The sequence below is a fragment of the Cetorhinus maximus genome, chromosome 4 (genome assembly GCF_964194155.1).
Source record: "Cetorhinus maximus chromosome 4, sCetMax3.hap1.1, whole genome shotgun sequence".
In the NCBI taxonomy this organism is placed as follows: domain Eukaryota; kingdom Metazoa; phylum Chordata; class Chondrichthyes; order Lamniformes; family Cetorhinidae; genus Cetorhinus; species Cetorhinus maximus.
Genome location: NC_135882.1, coordinates 108,759,585 through 108,773,555, shown reverse-complemented (window position 1 = coordinate 108,773,555; position 13,971 = coordinate 108,759,585). Strand labels below are relative to the sequence as shown.

The 13,971-nt window shown below is 42.4% G+C and overlaps 1 protein-coding gene across 2 annotated transcripts in view; it reads left to right on the top strand.

Annotated features, from left to right (window-relative positions):
• Nucleotides 1–13,971, top strand: part of rock1 (Rho-associated, coiled-coil containing protein kinase 1) — a 224,903-nt gene that overhangs the window by 189,371 nt on the left and 21,561 nt on the right. For both annotated transcript variants that reach the window (XM_078540622.1, XM_078540621.1), the window contains 2 exons: nucleotides 5,794–5,864; nucleotides 13,465–13,553. In XM_078540622.1, coding sequence (XP_078396748.1) covers nucleotides 5,794–5,864; nucleotides 13,465–13,553 — 160 coding nt within the window. The remainder of the gene's footprint in view (nucleotides 1–5,793; nucleotides 5,865–13,464; nucleotides 13,554–13,971) is intronic.

The window sequence follows — 13,971 nt, the reverse complement described above, 5'->3', positions numbered from 1 at the left end:
AGCATCTCATAATGACATTTGAAGTTCTCAAAAGATTTAATTCTTACATGTTAGAATGTCCCCAATGCCTGGGCAGGCTTCCCCAAGGCTCCTGGACACTCTTACCTGGCAGGTTTTCCAGCAGCTTCCAAAACCTGCTGATCCTACGAAACATACTGTGGGGCATAAATACAAATGTCCCCTAGGCCTGTCAGTGGTGGCCTCTACCTGAACCTCTTCCCACCGACACAAAGTTTGTGCGGGCCTCTTTTCGAGGGCAGAATTTAAATTTCCTCAGCGTTTTGATTCCCGCACCCATTCCCGACTTTTTTTGGGATTTGAAAATCTAGCCCAGAGAGTACAAAAGAAAAGATGTTAAAGCACCTTGGACAGCACCTTCCATACCCACGACCACTACCATCTAGAAGGATAAGGGCAACAGATGCATTGGAACACCACCACCTGGAAGTTCCCCTCCAAGCCACACACCATCCTTACTTGGGAACATATTGCCATTCCTTCACGGTTGCTGGATCAAAATCCTAGAACTCCCTTCCTAACAGCATTGTGGGTGTACCTATACCACATGAACTGCAGCGGTTCAAGAATGTTGCTCACCACCACCTTCTCAAGGGCAACTAGGGATGGGCAATAAACCCTGGCCCAGCCAGCGAAGCCCACATCCCATGAATAAATTTTTAAAAAGAACCTTTACAAAACACTAGTTTGGTTTCAGCTGGAGTACTGTGTCTAATTCTGAGCACCACACTTTAAGAAGTCTTTAGCGAGAGTGCAGAAAAGATTTATGAAATGGTTCCAAGGATGAGGGACTTCAGTTATTGGATAGATTTGAGAAGCTGGAATGTTCTCCTGAGAGAAGAGAAGGTTGAGAGGAGATTTGATAGAGGTGTTCAAAATCATGAGGGGTCTGAACAAAGTAAATAGAGAGAAATTGTTCTCATTGGCAGAAAGATCGACAACCAGAAGACACATATTTAAAGTGATTGGCAAAACTTGACATGAGAAAAACATTTTTATGCAGTGAGTGCTTAGGATCTGGAATGCAGAGTCTCAGAGTATGGCGGGGGCAGATTCAATCATGGCTTTCAAAAGGGACTTGGATAAGCAGCTGAAAAGAAGCAACTTACAGGGCTATGGGAAATGGCAAGGGAGTGGAACTAGCTAAATTGGTCTTGCAGAGAGCAAATATGGATGCAAAGGGCTGAATGGTTTCCTCCTGTGCTGTGTAACCATTCTATGATTCTATAAAGAAAAACCTTTATAAAACGGAATTAAAATTGTAGCGTCTGTCATCATTTCTATGATGCTATTCTAATTTTGTTTTTGTCTGCTGGAAAGTAATCTTGTAGTGACTGGCTGGTACTTGAGTTCAAATCCAGAATTTGTCACTGACATCAACCCACTCAGGTACCGACCTGCTAACATTCTTCGTTATTAAATAGTTTATTCATTAAAATTCCATTTACTTTATGGGACGTTATATTATGGCAGAGTTTTTTTTTAAAATTATGTTCCAGTTAAAGCCTTTCCTTTCATAGGAGTGCCTTTTATTCTTTGTACCTAGTTGGGTGTTCCTCTTGCAACACATGTCTTATCTATCTTTTTCCAGTGAGTAATTGAAAGCCTTGTTCTATTTGCACTTTCTGCATGCTGGCTGACATTTGATGTCTGACTCCATTTGTATCTGATTAAGTCACTTTTTGATATTTAAGGGACAGCATTCCTTTTTATCCATCTTTATTGAAGAACTGCAGAATTACCCATGAGAATGTTTTAACATTTAATTTAATAGAAATTCTCAGTCATTGCTGCTTTAATTTGCAATAATTTTCAATTGACTATTCAAGGTTACCGAAATGTTAGTAGAGTTTCAGAGAAGGTTAATGTCCACTAAGCACATGGTCAAATTTAAAGTAATGCATGAATCCTTTGAGTACTCATACTTATTTAAAAAGACTGAAGTGTCTACATTTTATTATATATGATCAAAATTATTTCCCTACTTTTTATATGGAGCTTGATAAAGTGAAATTAGAGAAATCTTATAAATTTCCCATAAAATTGTAATTTCCATGTTTTTCATTGTGATGCAGAATTGCCACACTAGTTTATAAAGTTTATCTTGTACAAGGGATACTGTCTTTTAAACCAAATTTTAATAGCATTATTGTACAAAATATTGAATGCAGCTTAGCATGGTCTTTTTTTAAACAACCATGGTTGCTTTGCCATTGTGCTACTGAATTGTCTGTAGTTTTCCTATTTCAATATGTTTTTCATAATGTTGCCATGTTCTGAAAATCACAGAACTATTTTTTGTAGGAATCACTGAGTGTAAGTTTCAGAAAAGAATTATAAATTTAGGTATTATGGTTAAGTGTACTGAACAATGATGATCTTCTATTTCTCATACATGCTACCCCTTGGTGGCATCACCTAAAAACATGGGGCCAGAATGTCGATGGAGTGGCAGCCAAAGCTGAATTGCCTCTCCACCCCTATTTAATTACACTAAAATGCAGCTGCACCTTTCTCACCCAACATTTTGACTCGGGCCGGCGAGAATAGTGTTAGTGCAGCCAGGTTCCTGAGGCCTTCAGTTGAGCACAGCAGAGTCGGAGGAAAGGAAGCCAAGCCCCCTATTTCATGGCACTAACTGTCAAAAAGCACGTAAGTTTAAAGATCCTAGCTGCTTTGAGAAACCAGGGACAAGATAAGACTGTAAGAGGGTAGGACTGGATGGGTGGAGGTTCGGGTGGTCAGTTGGCAAGGAGGATATGGGTTGACATTGGGAGTTGGGGGGGGTTGGGTGGTCAGTGAGGATGCTTTGGGTGGTCAGTCGCTGGGAACGTCAGGAGGGTAGTTGGGGGCGGGGGTGTAGTCTGGGGATCGGTGGGGGGGTCGGATGATCAGTTGGGTGGGTCAGGTGGTCAATGAAGAGGGTGGTGAGTGGACAGTCGGGGCAGGTATTGAATTTTCAGTCAGAGGATCGGCGGGTTAGTCGAGTTGGGAGGGTAGTCGGGGAATTGAGGTAGTTGGGGGAGGCAAGGGGGTAGCCTGGGGGTTGGGAGGGTAGCTGGAAAGGGTGGTTGTCGGGGGATGGGGTGGTCAGGAGGGATGAGGGCTAGTCGGGAGGTCAGGGGTAGTCAGAGGGTCCAGTGGGGGCTTTAGTACAAAAGTTACTTAGGAGCTAGAAATGGTTTTAATTCTTCTAACTTTTCCTGGGTAGCTGTTCTAAGACAGTCAGAACCATCCAAAGTTTCCGATTTAAATCGGAGTATTGGTTGGCTCCCAGTGCAGGGTAATTGCTCATTAGAAGTTTGAACTTCTGTGCAATCCTTTTGTGGGGGCTGCTGATGGCAGTTCCCCAGTGCATCTTTGGGGTCGCCCCTGGGTTTGACCCCCCCAGATATCGGAAGTTGTGGGCCTTAATGTCAATTTGCACATATATGCTGGTGACACCCAGACCTCCCACACCACCACCTTTGTTGATCCCTCAATTGTTTATTCGTCAGGCTGCATGTTAAACATTCAGTCTTTGATGAACCATAATTTTTTTTCATGTAAACGTCACGTTCAGCCGTCAAGACAAACTCTACTCCCTCACCACCAATTCCAACCTCCACCGTGCCACTATGTTTTTTGAACCACTGCTCCCTTAACATCCTGGTTGACCTTGAACTGAGCTCCTGATCTCATATTCTCTCCATCAAAATGATTGTCTGCTTCAACCCCTGCTCTAGCTTATCTGCTGGTGACACCCTCATCTGTGCTTTAGTTACCTCCAGTCTAGACTATTCCAATGCTCTCCTGGCTGGCTTCTCAGCTTCCACTCTGCATAAACTTGACCTCATCCAGAACTGTGCTGCCTATATCCTAACCTGCACAAAGTCCTGGCCACCCATCACTCCCGTGCTCACTGACCTACATCGGCTCCTGGGCCACCAAAACTTCGATTTTAAAATGGTTATACTCAAACCTCTCCATGGCCTCACTTTTCCTATCTTTGTAATATTCTCCGCCTACAACCTTCCAAGAAGTCTGCAGTTCTCCAACTCTGCCCTCTTGAGACCTTTTGACTGGGATTCCATTGATCTTCTGTTGAAGCTACTGATTTCAATTTATTTTTTAAGAGTCCCTCTGTCCTTGTGTGCATCTTATTAGTGTTTTATTTAATCATGGCTACTACTCTACTTACTATTGATTGTAAAGGCATATGTTTTCACTAACTTTCAACATATAGTATATTATTGAGAGGAATTACTTGACTCTGATTAACAGCATTTTAACGTATAGATTAATTAGCTTTGATAGTGACATTTAAACTATACATTCATTGGAAACTATACATATGAAGTGAAAAGATTGAGATCAGTTTAATTTGGACATGAAGAGTAAATACATATAGATCATATGTCTGCAATTTCTTCTCTCAATTCATCCTATATAATAAGTAAATGTCAAGTGAAAATTATTTGTTTTCATTATCGCAATTGTGCCCACCCTTCTCCCTATTCCCACAAGTTATTTTAGTTGTTTCTTTCCAGCAATACACACACTCAAGTTATGGTGTAATAATGAATAACAAATTCCATGTCGCAAAGACAAGATTGAGGTTCTTACACATTCCTATAGTTCTTAATACATATGTGATGTTATATGTTGGGAATGGATTTGGATGGGTGGAGGAAAATATAGAGGTAGGGAGGACCAAAACGTTGCAAGAAATCGAGGCAACTGCTGCTTTACCATTCCAGAGCATATCCCTCCTTTCACAGAACCCAAGGAAAGATCAGCAACACCCTGAAATACCAATAGCTCTGACCTTGGCTGTCAAAGCAAAAACCTGCACCATACTGGGGTGCCACATGGGACTTACATGTCTATGTGGTGAAGCTGAGAACTTTCCAGTTACTGTTGCTACGACTTGTTTTAGGGCAAAGTATAAGAAAAGAATCATTGAGGTAAGTAATCAGCCCTTGGAGTGTCAATTCCACGTCCAGGAGCCGGCATTTCATCAAGATTTAACACTACTGGTTGGGGCCCAGTTAAGCTTAGTGAACACCATCGAAAACTCAACTCTCTAAATTGGCTATTTCAGTATAAATTGCTCACATGCACGTATCCTGCATTCACAATACTATCCTCCATTTCATCAGGTGACAGAAAACCTGCATAAATCCTAGTTGACCTTCCATGTTGGGTTTATTTATAAAGATTGGGGCTGCCTTATTCCATTACAGGTAGAGAACCTCTGCAACAGATTAAAAAGAAAAAATTGCATTTATATATAGCCCCTTTCACAACTGCCAGCATCTCAAAGTGCTTCACAGCCAGTGAAGTACTCTTGAAGGGTAGTCACTGTTCTAATGCATGAAATGTGACAGCCAATTTGTGTATAGAAAGCTCCCACAAACAGCTGTGTGATAATGACTAGATAATCAGACCAGATTTTTGGAGGAAGAATCCAGAAACCTGCACTTACCCTTACAATGCCATTTAACCATGTTAAATGTATGCAATAGAATTTTGACCCAAAAATACCAGACTCCAGCTTCCATTATTTTCAGTAAGGTTTAAAAAGTTGGCTAAACATCTTTATGTTGTCTTTTAAGCCTAATGATTTAAGAGGGGGAGAAAGAGATGTTAGTTCCAGCCCGTTTGTGGAATTTGTCTTATTTCTATAATGTAATTCTATATGACTAGACCTAAAGTGGTGATGCTGCTTTCACAAACACAATTCCTGTCAAAGGTGTTTTCATTCACGACATGTTCAATTGTTTTTGAATTCAGAAACCAGAATGGAGGGCTGGTTATCGATACCAAACAGAGGAAATATCAAGAGATATGGATGGAAAAAACAGGTATGAAACTGTTGTTTAAAAAAAAGTCTTCTATCATGTACACCACACTGTTGAATTATATATTAAACCTGTATAAAATCTCCCTTTCCAATAGAATGTTATTTTTAATACCGATCTTGTGAACAAATACACACTCTCAAGTTATGGTACATTATCAACATCTGGTTTAAAATACAAATAGGATAATAAATGTGCAAGTTTTATTCATGAAAAATTAAAATTTCTTAACAACAAAGAGTAGCACACATTTAAAAGCGGAGTTAGGAACATTAGGATAGGATTATGTCATGCAACTACTTGGGCCTGATGTGCCATTCAATTAGGCTGATAGCTACTCATAACTTTCAATTCCATTTTTCTGCCTTAGCTTCATATACTTGGGGCAGACTTTTTCGATCCCCCGCCACTCTCCTGCCTATCCCTGACTTGTTCATAATTTTATGTGGGGCAGGCTAGGCCTAGGCAAACCCTCACCCTGGCTGAGGCCCTGAAGTGACCAATTATTGGCTACTTAAGGGTCACTTCCCACCTGGCCCCAATTTTGAGGCTGGCAGGAGGACTTCAGGGACAGGGGGAGGCCTGGGTTCCCACTTGTTTGGGTGGGAAGGGGTGAAGGCACCTCCCTCAAGGGGCCCCCTTTCCATGTCAGACATTCCCCACCCCCAAGGTCTGTCCCCTGTGGGTACTTCCAACCTCTCCATCAAGACCCCTACTCCACTGGGCCTCACCTTCCCTCCCCACCATGAGACCCCTCGCACTTATCTTGTTCTGGACTCCAAGACATTGAATCTGGGGATTGCTTGTGGTCCCAGTCCTGGCCGCTGCTGCCAGTGCCGCAGCTGACCAATCAAATTAGTCAGCAGCTCTCTGGATCAGGACTTGCACCCGTGAGGGGTGGAAGCCCAGTCTCCAGTGGGGCTGCTGTGATTGACAGAGATGCGTTCCCCGTCGACTCTTTGAGTGGCAGGGCTGGAAACCCCACCATCTGAAAAGCCCTGACCTTGATTCTTTTATCTAACAATAATGTATTGATCTCAGTCTTGAAAGTTCCAATTGTCCTAGTATCCACAACCCTCTGGGGAAAATGTTTCCATTACTCGTTGTGTGAAAACGTGCTTTCTGATTTTGCCCCTGAATGGCCTAGCTTCAACTTTAAGGGCAGGATTTTCCCCTCGGCGATTTGGGGGCGGGGCCCGCTCGCCGAGGGGAAAATGACACGGGATGACGTCTGGAGGAATCCCCGACATCATCCCGGTCCCTTTAAATTTTTAGGAAGGCGCGCAGACAGCGAAATCAGCTGTTCGCCCGCCAACCTGTCAATGGCCAATTGAGGCCACTGACAGGCTCATTAAGATAATTAAATTCCATCCATTGTTTTATCTCTACCTTTTAGCCTATTTCGATCCCTTCCCTTCACCCCACCCCACCCCCACTAGGGCTATCTGTACCTTGCTTGTCCTGCTTTCTACCCTTAATTAGCACATTCCTTAGATAATATCACCACCTTCAACACCTCTTTGTCCTTTTGTCTATGACATCTTTTGGCTATCTCCACCTATCACTGGCCCTCTATCCAGCTCTACTTATCCCACCCCCCCTTAAACCAGCTTATATTTCACCTCTTTTCTATTTTTACTTAGTTCTGTTGAAGAGTCATACGGACTCGAAACGTTAACTGTGTTCCTCCCCTCAGATGCTGCCAGACCTGCTGAGTTTTTCCAGGTATTTTTATTTTTGTTTAAGATAATTAAAGACCTGCCCGTCCAAGCTCAAGGCTGGCGGGCAGGCCAGGAGCCCCAGCGGCCTTCTGATTATTCATGAAACTTCATCCACTAGCAGGATGAAGTTTCATGTCCGTTTTTTAAACATTTAATAAAGTTTATGTTTATTATTAACATGTCCCATCTCGTGTGACATCGTCACATGAGGGGGACATGTTAATAATTTCAATATTTATCTATTTTTAGACTTTACTTACCTGTCACGAATCTCCCTGAGACAGGACTTTGCCTCAGGGAGCAGTGCGCTCTTTTGCACGCATGCACGAAAGAGTGCACTTTGACAGATGGGGATTCCCTCCCCCACCCGCACAGTAGTATGTCATAAACATTGAGGTGGGTTTTGGGTGGTAGGGTAGAGGGGTAAGTTGGTACCTGTTGCTGCAACAATCATGTCCAGGCTATTTTAATTCCGGGTCTTCACTATCTTTCCATTTCCTAACTTGAAAATATTGGTGAACCATGGCTGCCCAACAGCACACAGGCAAGTGTGGGTAAGGGAGTTCCAGGAGGGTGTGGTGGAGGGAGGGAATCCCCATCTGTACATATTAAGTAGTATGTCATAAATGATCAGCTGTCCTTTTTTACTAACAGGCAGCTTGATGTTCATTCTTGATCATGCACAACTTAGAATTATCAGAAAGCATAGCATGATTGTCTTTAAAAAATTTAAAAAATAAAGTTCAGGATTAAGATCATCAGGTTTTAAGTTACAGCCTAAAAGGAACATGAGAGAAGCAGATATAGCGCTTCCTGTCAGGCAGGCCGCTGGGTGGGCCTTAATTGGCCCGCCCACTCAAAATGGCGGCGGGCCCCGTTTCGGTGGCGGGGGCCGGATGTCTGCCTGCCGGTGGGGCCCGCACGCCCTCCGAGGGCAAAATTCTGCCCTAAGAGTTGCCCCCTTTTTTGATTCCTCAGGCGAGAAAATCATTTCTCTGTATCTCCCAATCAAATTACTTTTACCATTTTAAATACTTCAATCAGATCACTTGCAATCTCTTAAACTCAAGTGAATACAAGCAAGATACATGCAACGTGTATTTGTAGTTAGACCCTCAGCCCGGGTAGCATTCTGTTGAGCCTGCGCTACATTTCCCCACAGGGCCAATATATCCTTTTAAGAGCCCAAAATTGAACTCCATACTTCAGACCAAGGCTGAATGCAATCAAAGAATAATTTTCTCCCCTTTGTATTCTGCCCTCCCACTAAAGACCAACATTCCATTGACCTTTCTTTGATTGCTTTTTGTACCTGTCAATGGCTTTTATGATTTAGATTGATACCTGGTTGCCACAGGTTAAATTGCAATGAAAGATTACATAAACGAGGATTTTATTCTCTGGAATTCAGAAGGTTAGGGCATGGTTCAATCAAAGTTTTCAGAATATTATGGGGAACAGCTAGGGTAGATGGAGAGAAATTATTTCTGCTGGTTTTGGAGTCCAGGACTATGGGACATGTTTGAACAATTAGAGCCAAATCTGAAGTGAAGTTATGCAACTCTTCTACACACAAAGGGTGGTAGAAGTTTGGAATTCACTTCCACAGATGGCAGTTGATGCTAGATCATAATTTTAAATCTGAGATTGATAATATTTTTCTAAAACAAGGCATTAAAGGATATGGGGGCAGAAAATTGAGTTAGGCCACAGATCATCCATGATCTCATTGAATGGCAGAGCAGAGCTCAAGGGATTAAATGGCCTACCCCTGTTCCTTTGCTTCTACATGAACTTTATATATCATATATATATATATTTAATATGAGTTTCATACTATTTTAAAAATACTCAGATTTATCTTTCTTCAGTCTAAACTGGATGATCTCACATTTGTCTGCATTGGATTCTATTTTTCATAGTTTTGCCCAAACACTTCATCTGTCTACATCCCTTTGCAGCTTTATGCTCCATCTGTAGTCTTACTATCCCTCCTAACTTAGTGTAGCTTATAAACAAATGATACATAACCTTACATTCCTTCATCCAAGTTATTAATAAACATGGTGAAAAACTAAGGCCTCAGAACAGATCCCTGAGGAACACCATAGTGTCACATTCTACCAATCAGCTTACCTACCCTTTTTCTCCGGTCCCTGTCTCTTATCTCCCAACCAATTTCCAACCCCAACCAAAAGGCCACCTCCTGCTTTGTACCCTCTTACGTTAGCTGTAACAACTGCCTTTAACATATCTGCTCTGCATGTCTCAGATTAGGAACTGAGTACATTGAGTCATTTCGGGTTTGGGTACTAACTACTAGTGCTGAAATACTTATTACCACCATCAAGTCTGCACAGGTAAAACAAGTACCTAACTATTCTAATCCCAGTGTCCAGCACTCGGCCCATAGCCTTGTATGCCAAGGCATCGCAAGTGCACATCAAAATACTTCTTAAATGTTATGAGGGTTTCTGCCTCTACCACCCTTTCAGGCAGTGAGTTCCAGATTCCCACCACCTTCTAGGTGAAATAATTCATCCTCACATCCCCTCTCAACCCCCTGCCCCTTACCTTAAATCTATGCCCCCTGGTTGTTGATCCCTCCACCAAGGGGGAGAGGTTCCTTCCTGTCTACCCTACCTATGCCCCTCATAATTTTATACACCTCAATCATGCCCCCCCTCAATTTCCTCTGCTCCGGGGAAAATAACCCCAGTCTATCCAATCTCTCCTCATAACTAAAACTCTCCAGCCCAGGCAACCTCCTAGTAAATCTCCTCTGTACTCCCGCTCTAGTGTAATCGCATCCTTCCTATAATGCGGATTCCAGAACCACACGCAATACTCTAGTTGTGGCCTAACCAGCATTTTATACAGTTCCAGCATAACCTCCCTGCTCTTATATTCTATGCCTCGGCTAATAAAGGCAAGTATCCTGTATGCCGTCTTAACCACCTTATCTACCTGTCCCGCTACATTAAGGGACTGGTGGACATGTACACCAAGGTCCCTCTGATCCTCAGTTCTTCCCAGGGTCCTACCATTCATCGTGTATTCCCGTGCCTTGTTTGTCCTGCCCAAGTGCACCACCTCACACTTATCCGGATTAAATTCCATTTGCCACTGATCAGCCCATCTGACCAGCCTGTCTATATCCTCCTGTAATCTAAAGCTATCCTCCTCACTATTTACCACCCCACCAATTTTCGTGTCATCCGCAAACTTACTGATCAACCCTCCTACATTCAAGTCTAAATCGTTTATATATACACCACGAACAGCAAGGGACCCAACACCGATCCCTGTGGAACCCAACTGGACACAGGCATCCAGTCACAAAAACACCCCTCGACCATCACCCTCTGCTTCCTGCCACTCAGCCAATTCTGGATCCAAATTGCCTTGGATCCCGTGGGCTCTCACCTTCGTTATCAGTCTCTCATGCGGGACCTTATAAAAAGCCTTGCTGATGTCCAAGTGGACTACGTCAAATGCATTGCCCTCATCTACACACCTAGTCACCTCTTTGAAAAATTCAATCAAATTGATCAGACATGACCTCCCCTTAACAAAACCATGATGACTGTCCTTGATTAATCCCTGCCTCTCCAAGTGTAGATTAATTCTGTTCCTCAGAATTGCTTCCAATATCTTCCCCACCACTGAGGTTAGACTGATTGGCCTGTAGTTCCCTGGTTTATCCCTTCCTCCCTTCTTGAATAACAGTACCACATTGGCTGTCCTCCAGTCCTCTGGCACCTCTCCTGTGGCCAGAGAGGTATTGAAAATTATTGCCAGCGCCCCTGCTACCTCCTCCCTTGCCTCACTCATCAGCCTGGGATACATTTCATCCAGGCCTGGAGATTTATCTACTTTTAAGCCTGCCAGACCACTTAGAACCTCCTCCCTTTCTATGCTAATTTCTTTAATTATATCACAGTCCTTCTGCCTGATTTCCATACCCATATCGTCCCTCTCATTTGTGAACACTGACACAAAGCATTTATTTAGAACCCTACCTACGTCTTCCGGCTCCACACACAAATCACCACTATGGTCCTTAACGGGCCTTTTATGCCCCCCTTTTGCTCTCCTAATTTCATTTTTAAGTTCCCCCCTACACATTCTGTACTCCTCCAGGGCTTCCATTGTTTTGAGCCCTTGGTATCTGCCTTAAGCCTCCCTATTTCTCTTTATCCAATCCTGTATATCCCCCGACATCCAGGGTTCCCTGGATTTGTTGGTCCCACTCTTTGTCTTTACTGGAATATGTTGGCCCTATACTCTCCCTATTTCCTTCTTGAATGAGTCCAACTGCTCTGACGCAGATTTACCTAAAAGTAGCTGCTCCCAGTCCACTCTGGTCAGATCATATCTGCTCTTATTAAAATCGGCCTTCCCCCAATTTAGAACTCTGATTTCTGGCCCATCCTCGTCCTTTTCAATAACAACCTTGAATCTAACGGAGTTATGATCGCTATCTGCAAAATGCTATCTTTACCACTTGCCCGGCTTCATTCCCTAAAATTAAGTCCAGGACCGCCCCCTTTCTTGTAGGACCTTCTACGCACTGGCTTAAAAAGCTCTCCTGGATGCATTTTAAGAATCCTGCTCCCTCTAAACCTATCACACTATGACTTACCCAGTTAATGTTGGGGAAGTTGAAATCCCCCACTATTACACAATAGTGGGGGATTTCAACTTCCCCAACATTAACTGGGTTAGTCATAGTGTGATAGGTTTAGAGGGAGCAGGATTCTTAAAATGCATCCAGGAGAGCTTTTTAAGCCAGTGCGTAGAAGGTCCTACAAGAAAGGGGACGGTCCTGGACTTAATTTTAGGGAATGAAGCCGGGCAAGTGGTAAAGATAGCATTTTGCAGATAGCGATCATAACTCCCTATTATTTTTACACTTCTAGTTCATGCCATTGTGCAATTGGAATCTCAAAGCCTTGTGCAAGTTGCAAGTTCTTATAATGTACTGTACATACTCATGTAAAAGTCGAATTTTTGAAACCAGTTCTTTTAGGCCAAAAGTGATGGGGTCGACTTTTACACAGGTAATGTTGTCAAGGTGTTGACACCCGTGCTTGATTTGGGCCCAACTGAAACTGAATAAGACCCTCACAATGAAACAAAATGAAAAGCAACAACACTAAAGAATTCATATTATCATTAAAAATTTGAACAGTTTGGAGAAGAGAAGGTTGGGAGATTGATAAAGGTATTCAAGATCATGAGGAGTGTGGACACAATTGATGGGGTAAAATGTATTTGCGTAGATATTTCCTCCTCCAATTGGTGGTATGTATAGTACCCCTTTTAACATGATCAATCCCTTATCTTTTGTCTCAATCATATTGATTCTGCTTCTATCAACGCTATATTTGTAAAAACTATATCTAATTAGTTCTGCTACCCTACTCATCTCCTTCCTACTCTGTCCTTTCAAGGTACATTCTATCCTGCAGTACTTAACTGCCAATTTTTAACATCTGGATCCTTGCTACAAGTTATTGCCTCCAGTTACCCTGTTTTGTCTTGGATGTTGTGGTTACTTAATAGCAATCCTGGACAATTTTATTCCTTTTCCTAGCGCAGGACGCTGAGATTAATTGTAATGTCTCAACTATATTTCAGGCTGAGGTCAGCTAACTCAGTGCAGCTTGAGGTAATCTGACCTCAAAGCTTTTAGTTTGTAAAGCTGGTCATGCAGATCAGAAACTTTAAGGTTGTCAGACTGTTGCGTAGGATGGTGACTTTTTCTCTTAGGTCAGCAAGCTGATGGAAAATAGTTTTTAAAAAGCCTTTTGTGTGTCTTACAAAATTTTGATCTAATTTTTTTTTTATAATGTCACTCTTCTCTTTGTTTTCTATAGTATGTTGTGGTCAGCAGCAGAAAAATACTGTTTTACAATGACGAATTGAACAAAGAACAATCTAATCCTTCTATGGTACTGGATATAGAGTAAGTACAGTCACCTTGACACTGAGAATGTTACAGGCAAAGGACTTGGCTAATCAGGGAATCCAAAATAGAACACATAATTAGGTAAGAAATTGGTTTAAAGTAGAAAATGGAGGATACTAATGAGAAGTATGATGTTTGACTGGGAGGTGGAGTGGATAGTGGTTGAAACAAATTCCAGCAGGGGTACCTCTGTTGTTTCAGAACAAAATGGTGATGTTACTGGACGAGTAGTCCAGAACCCTATACTAATGCTGCAGAGAAATGAGTTCAAATCCCATCAAGGCAGCAGGTGGGATGTAAATTCAATTAATTAATACACCTGGAATTAAAAAGTTTGTCTCAGTAATAGTGACCATAACACTAAAGGATTGTCATTCACTAACATCCTTTAGGGAAGACAATCTGCTGACCTTAC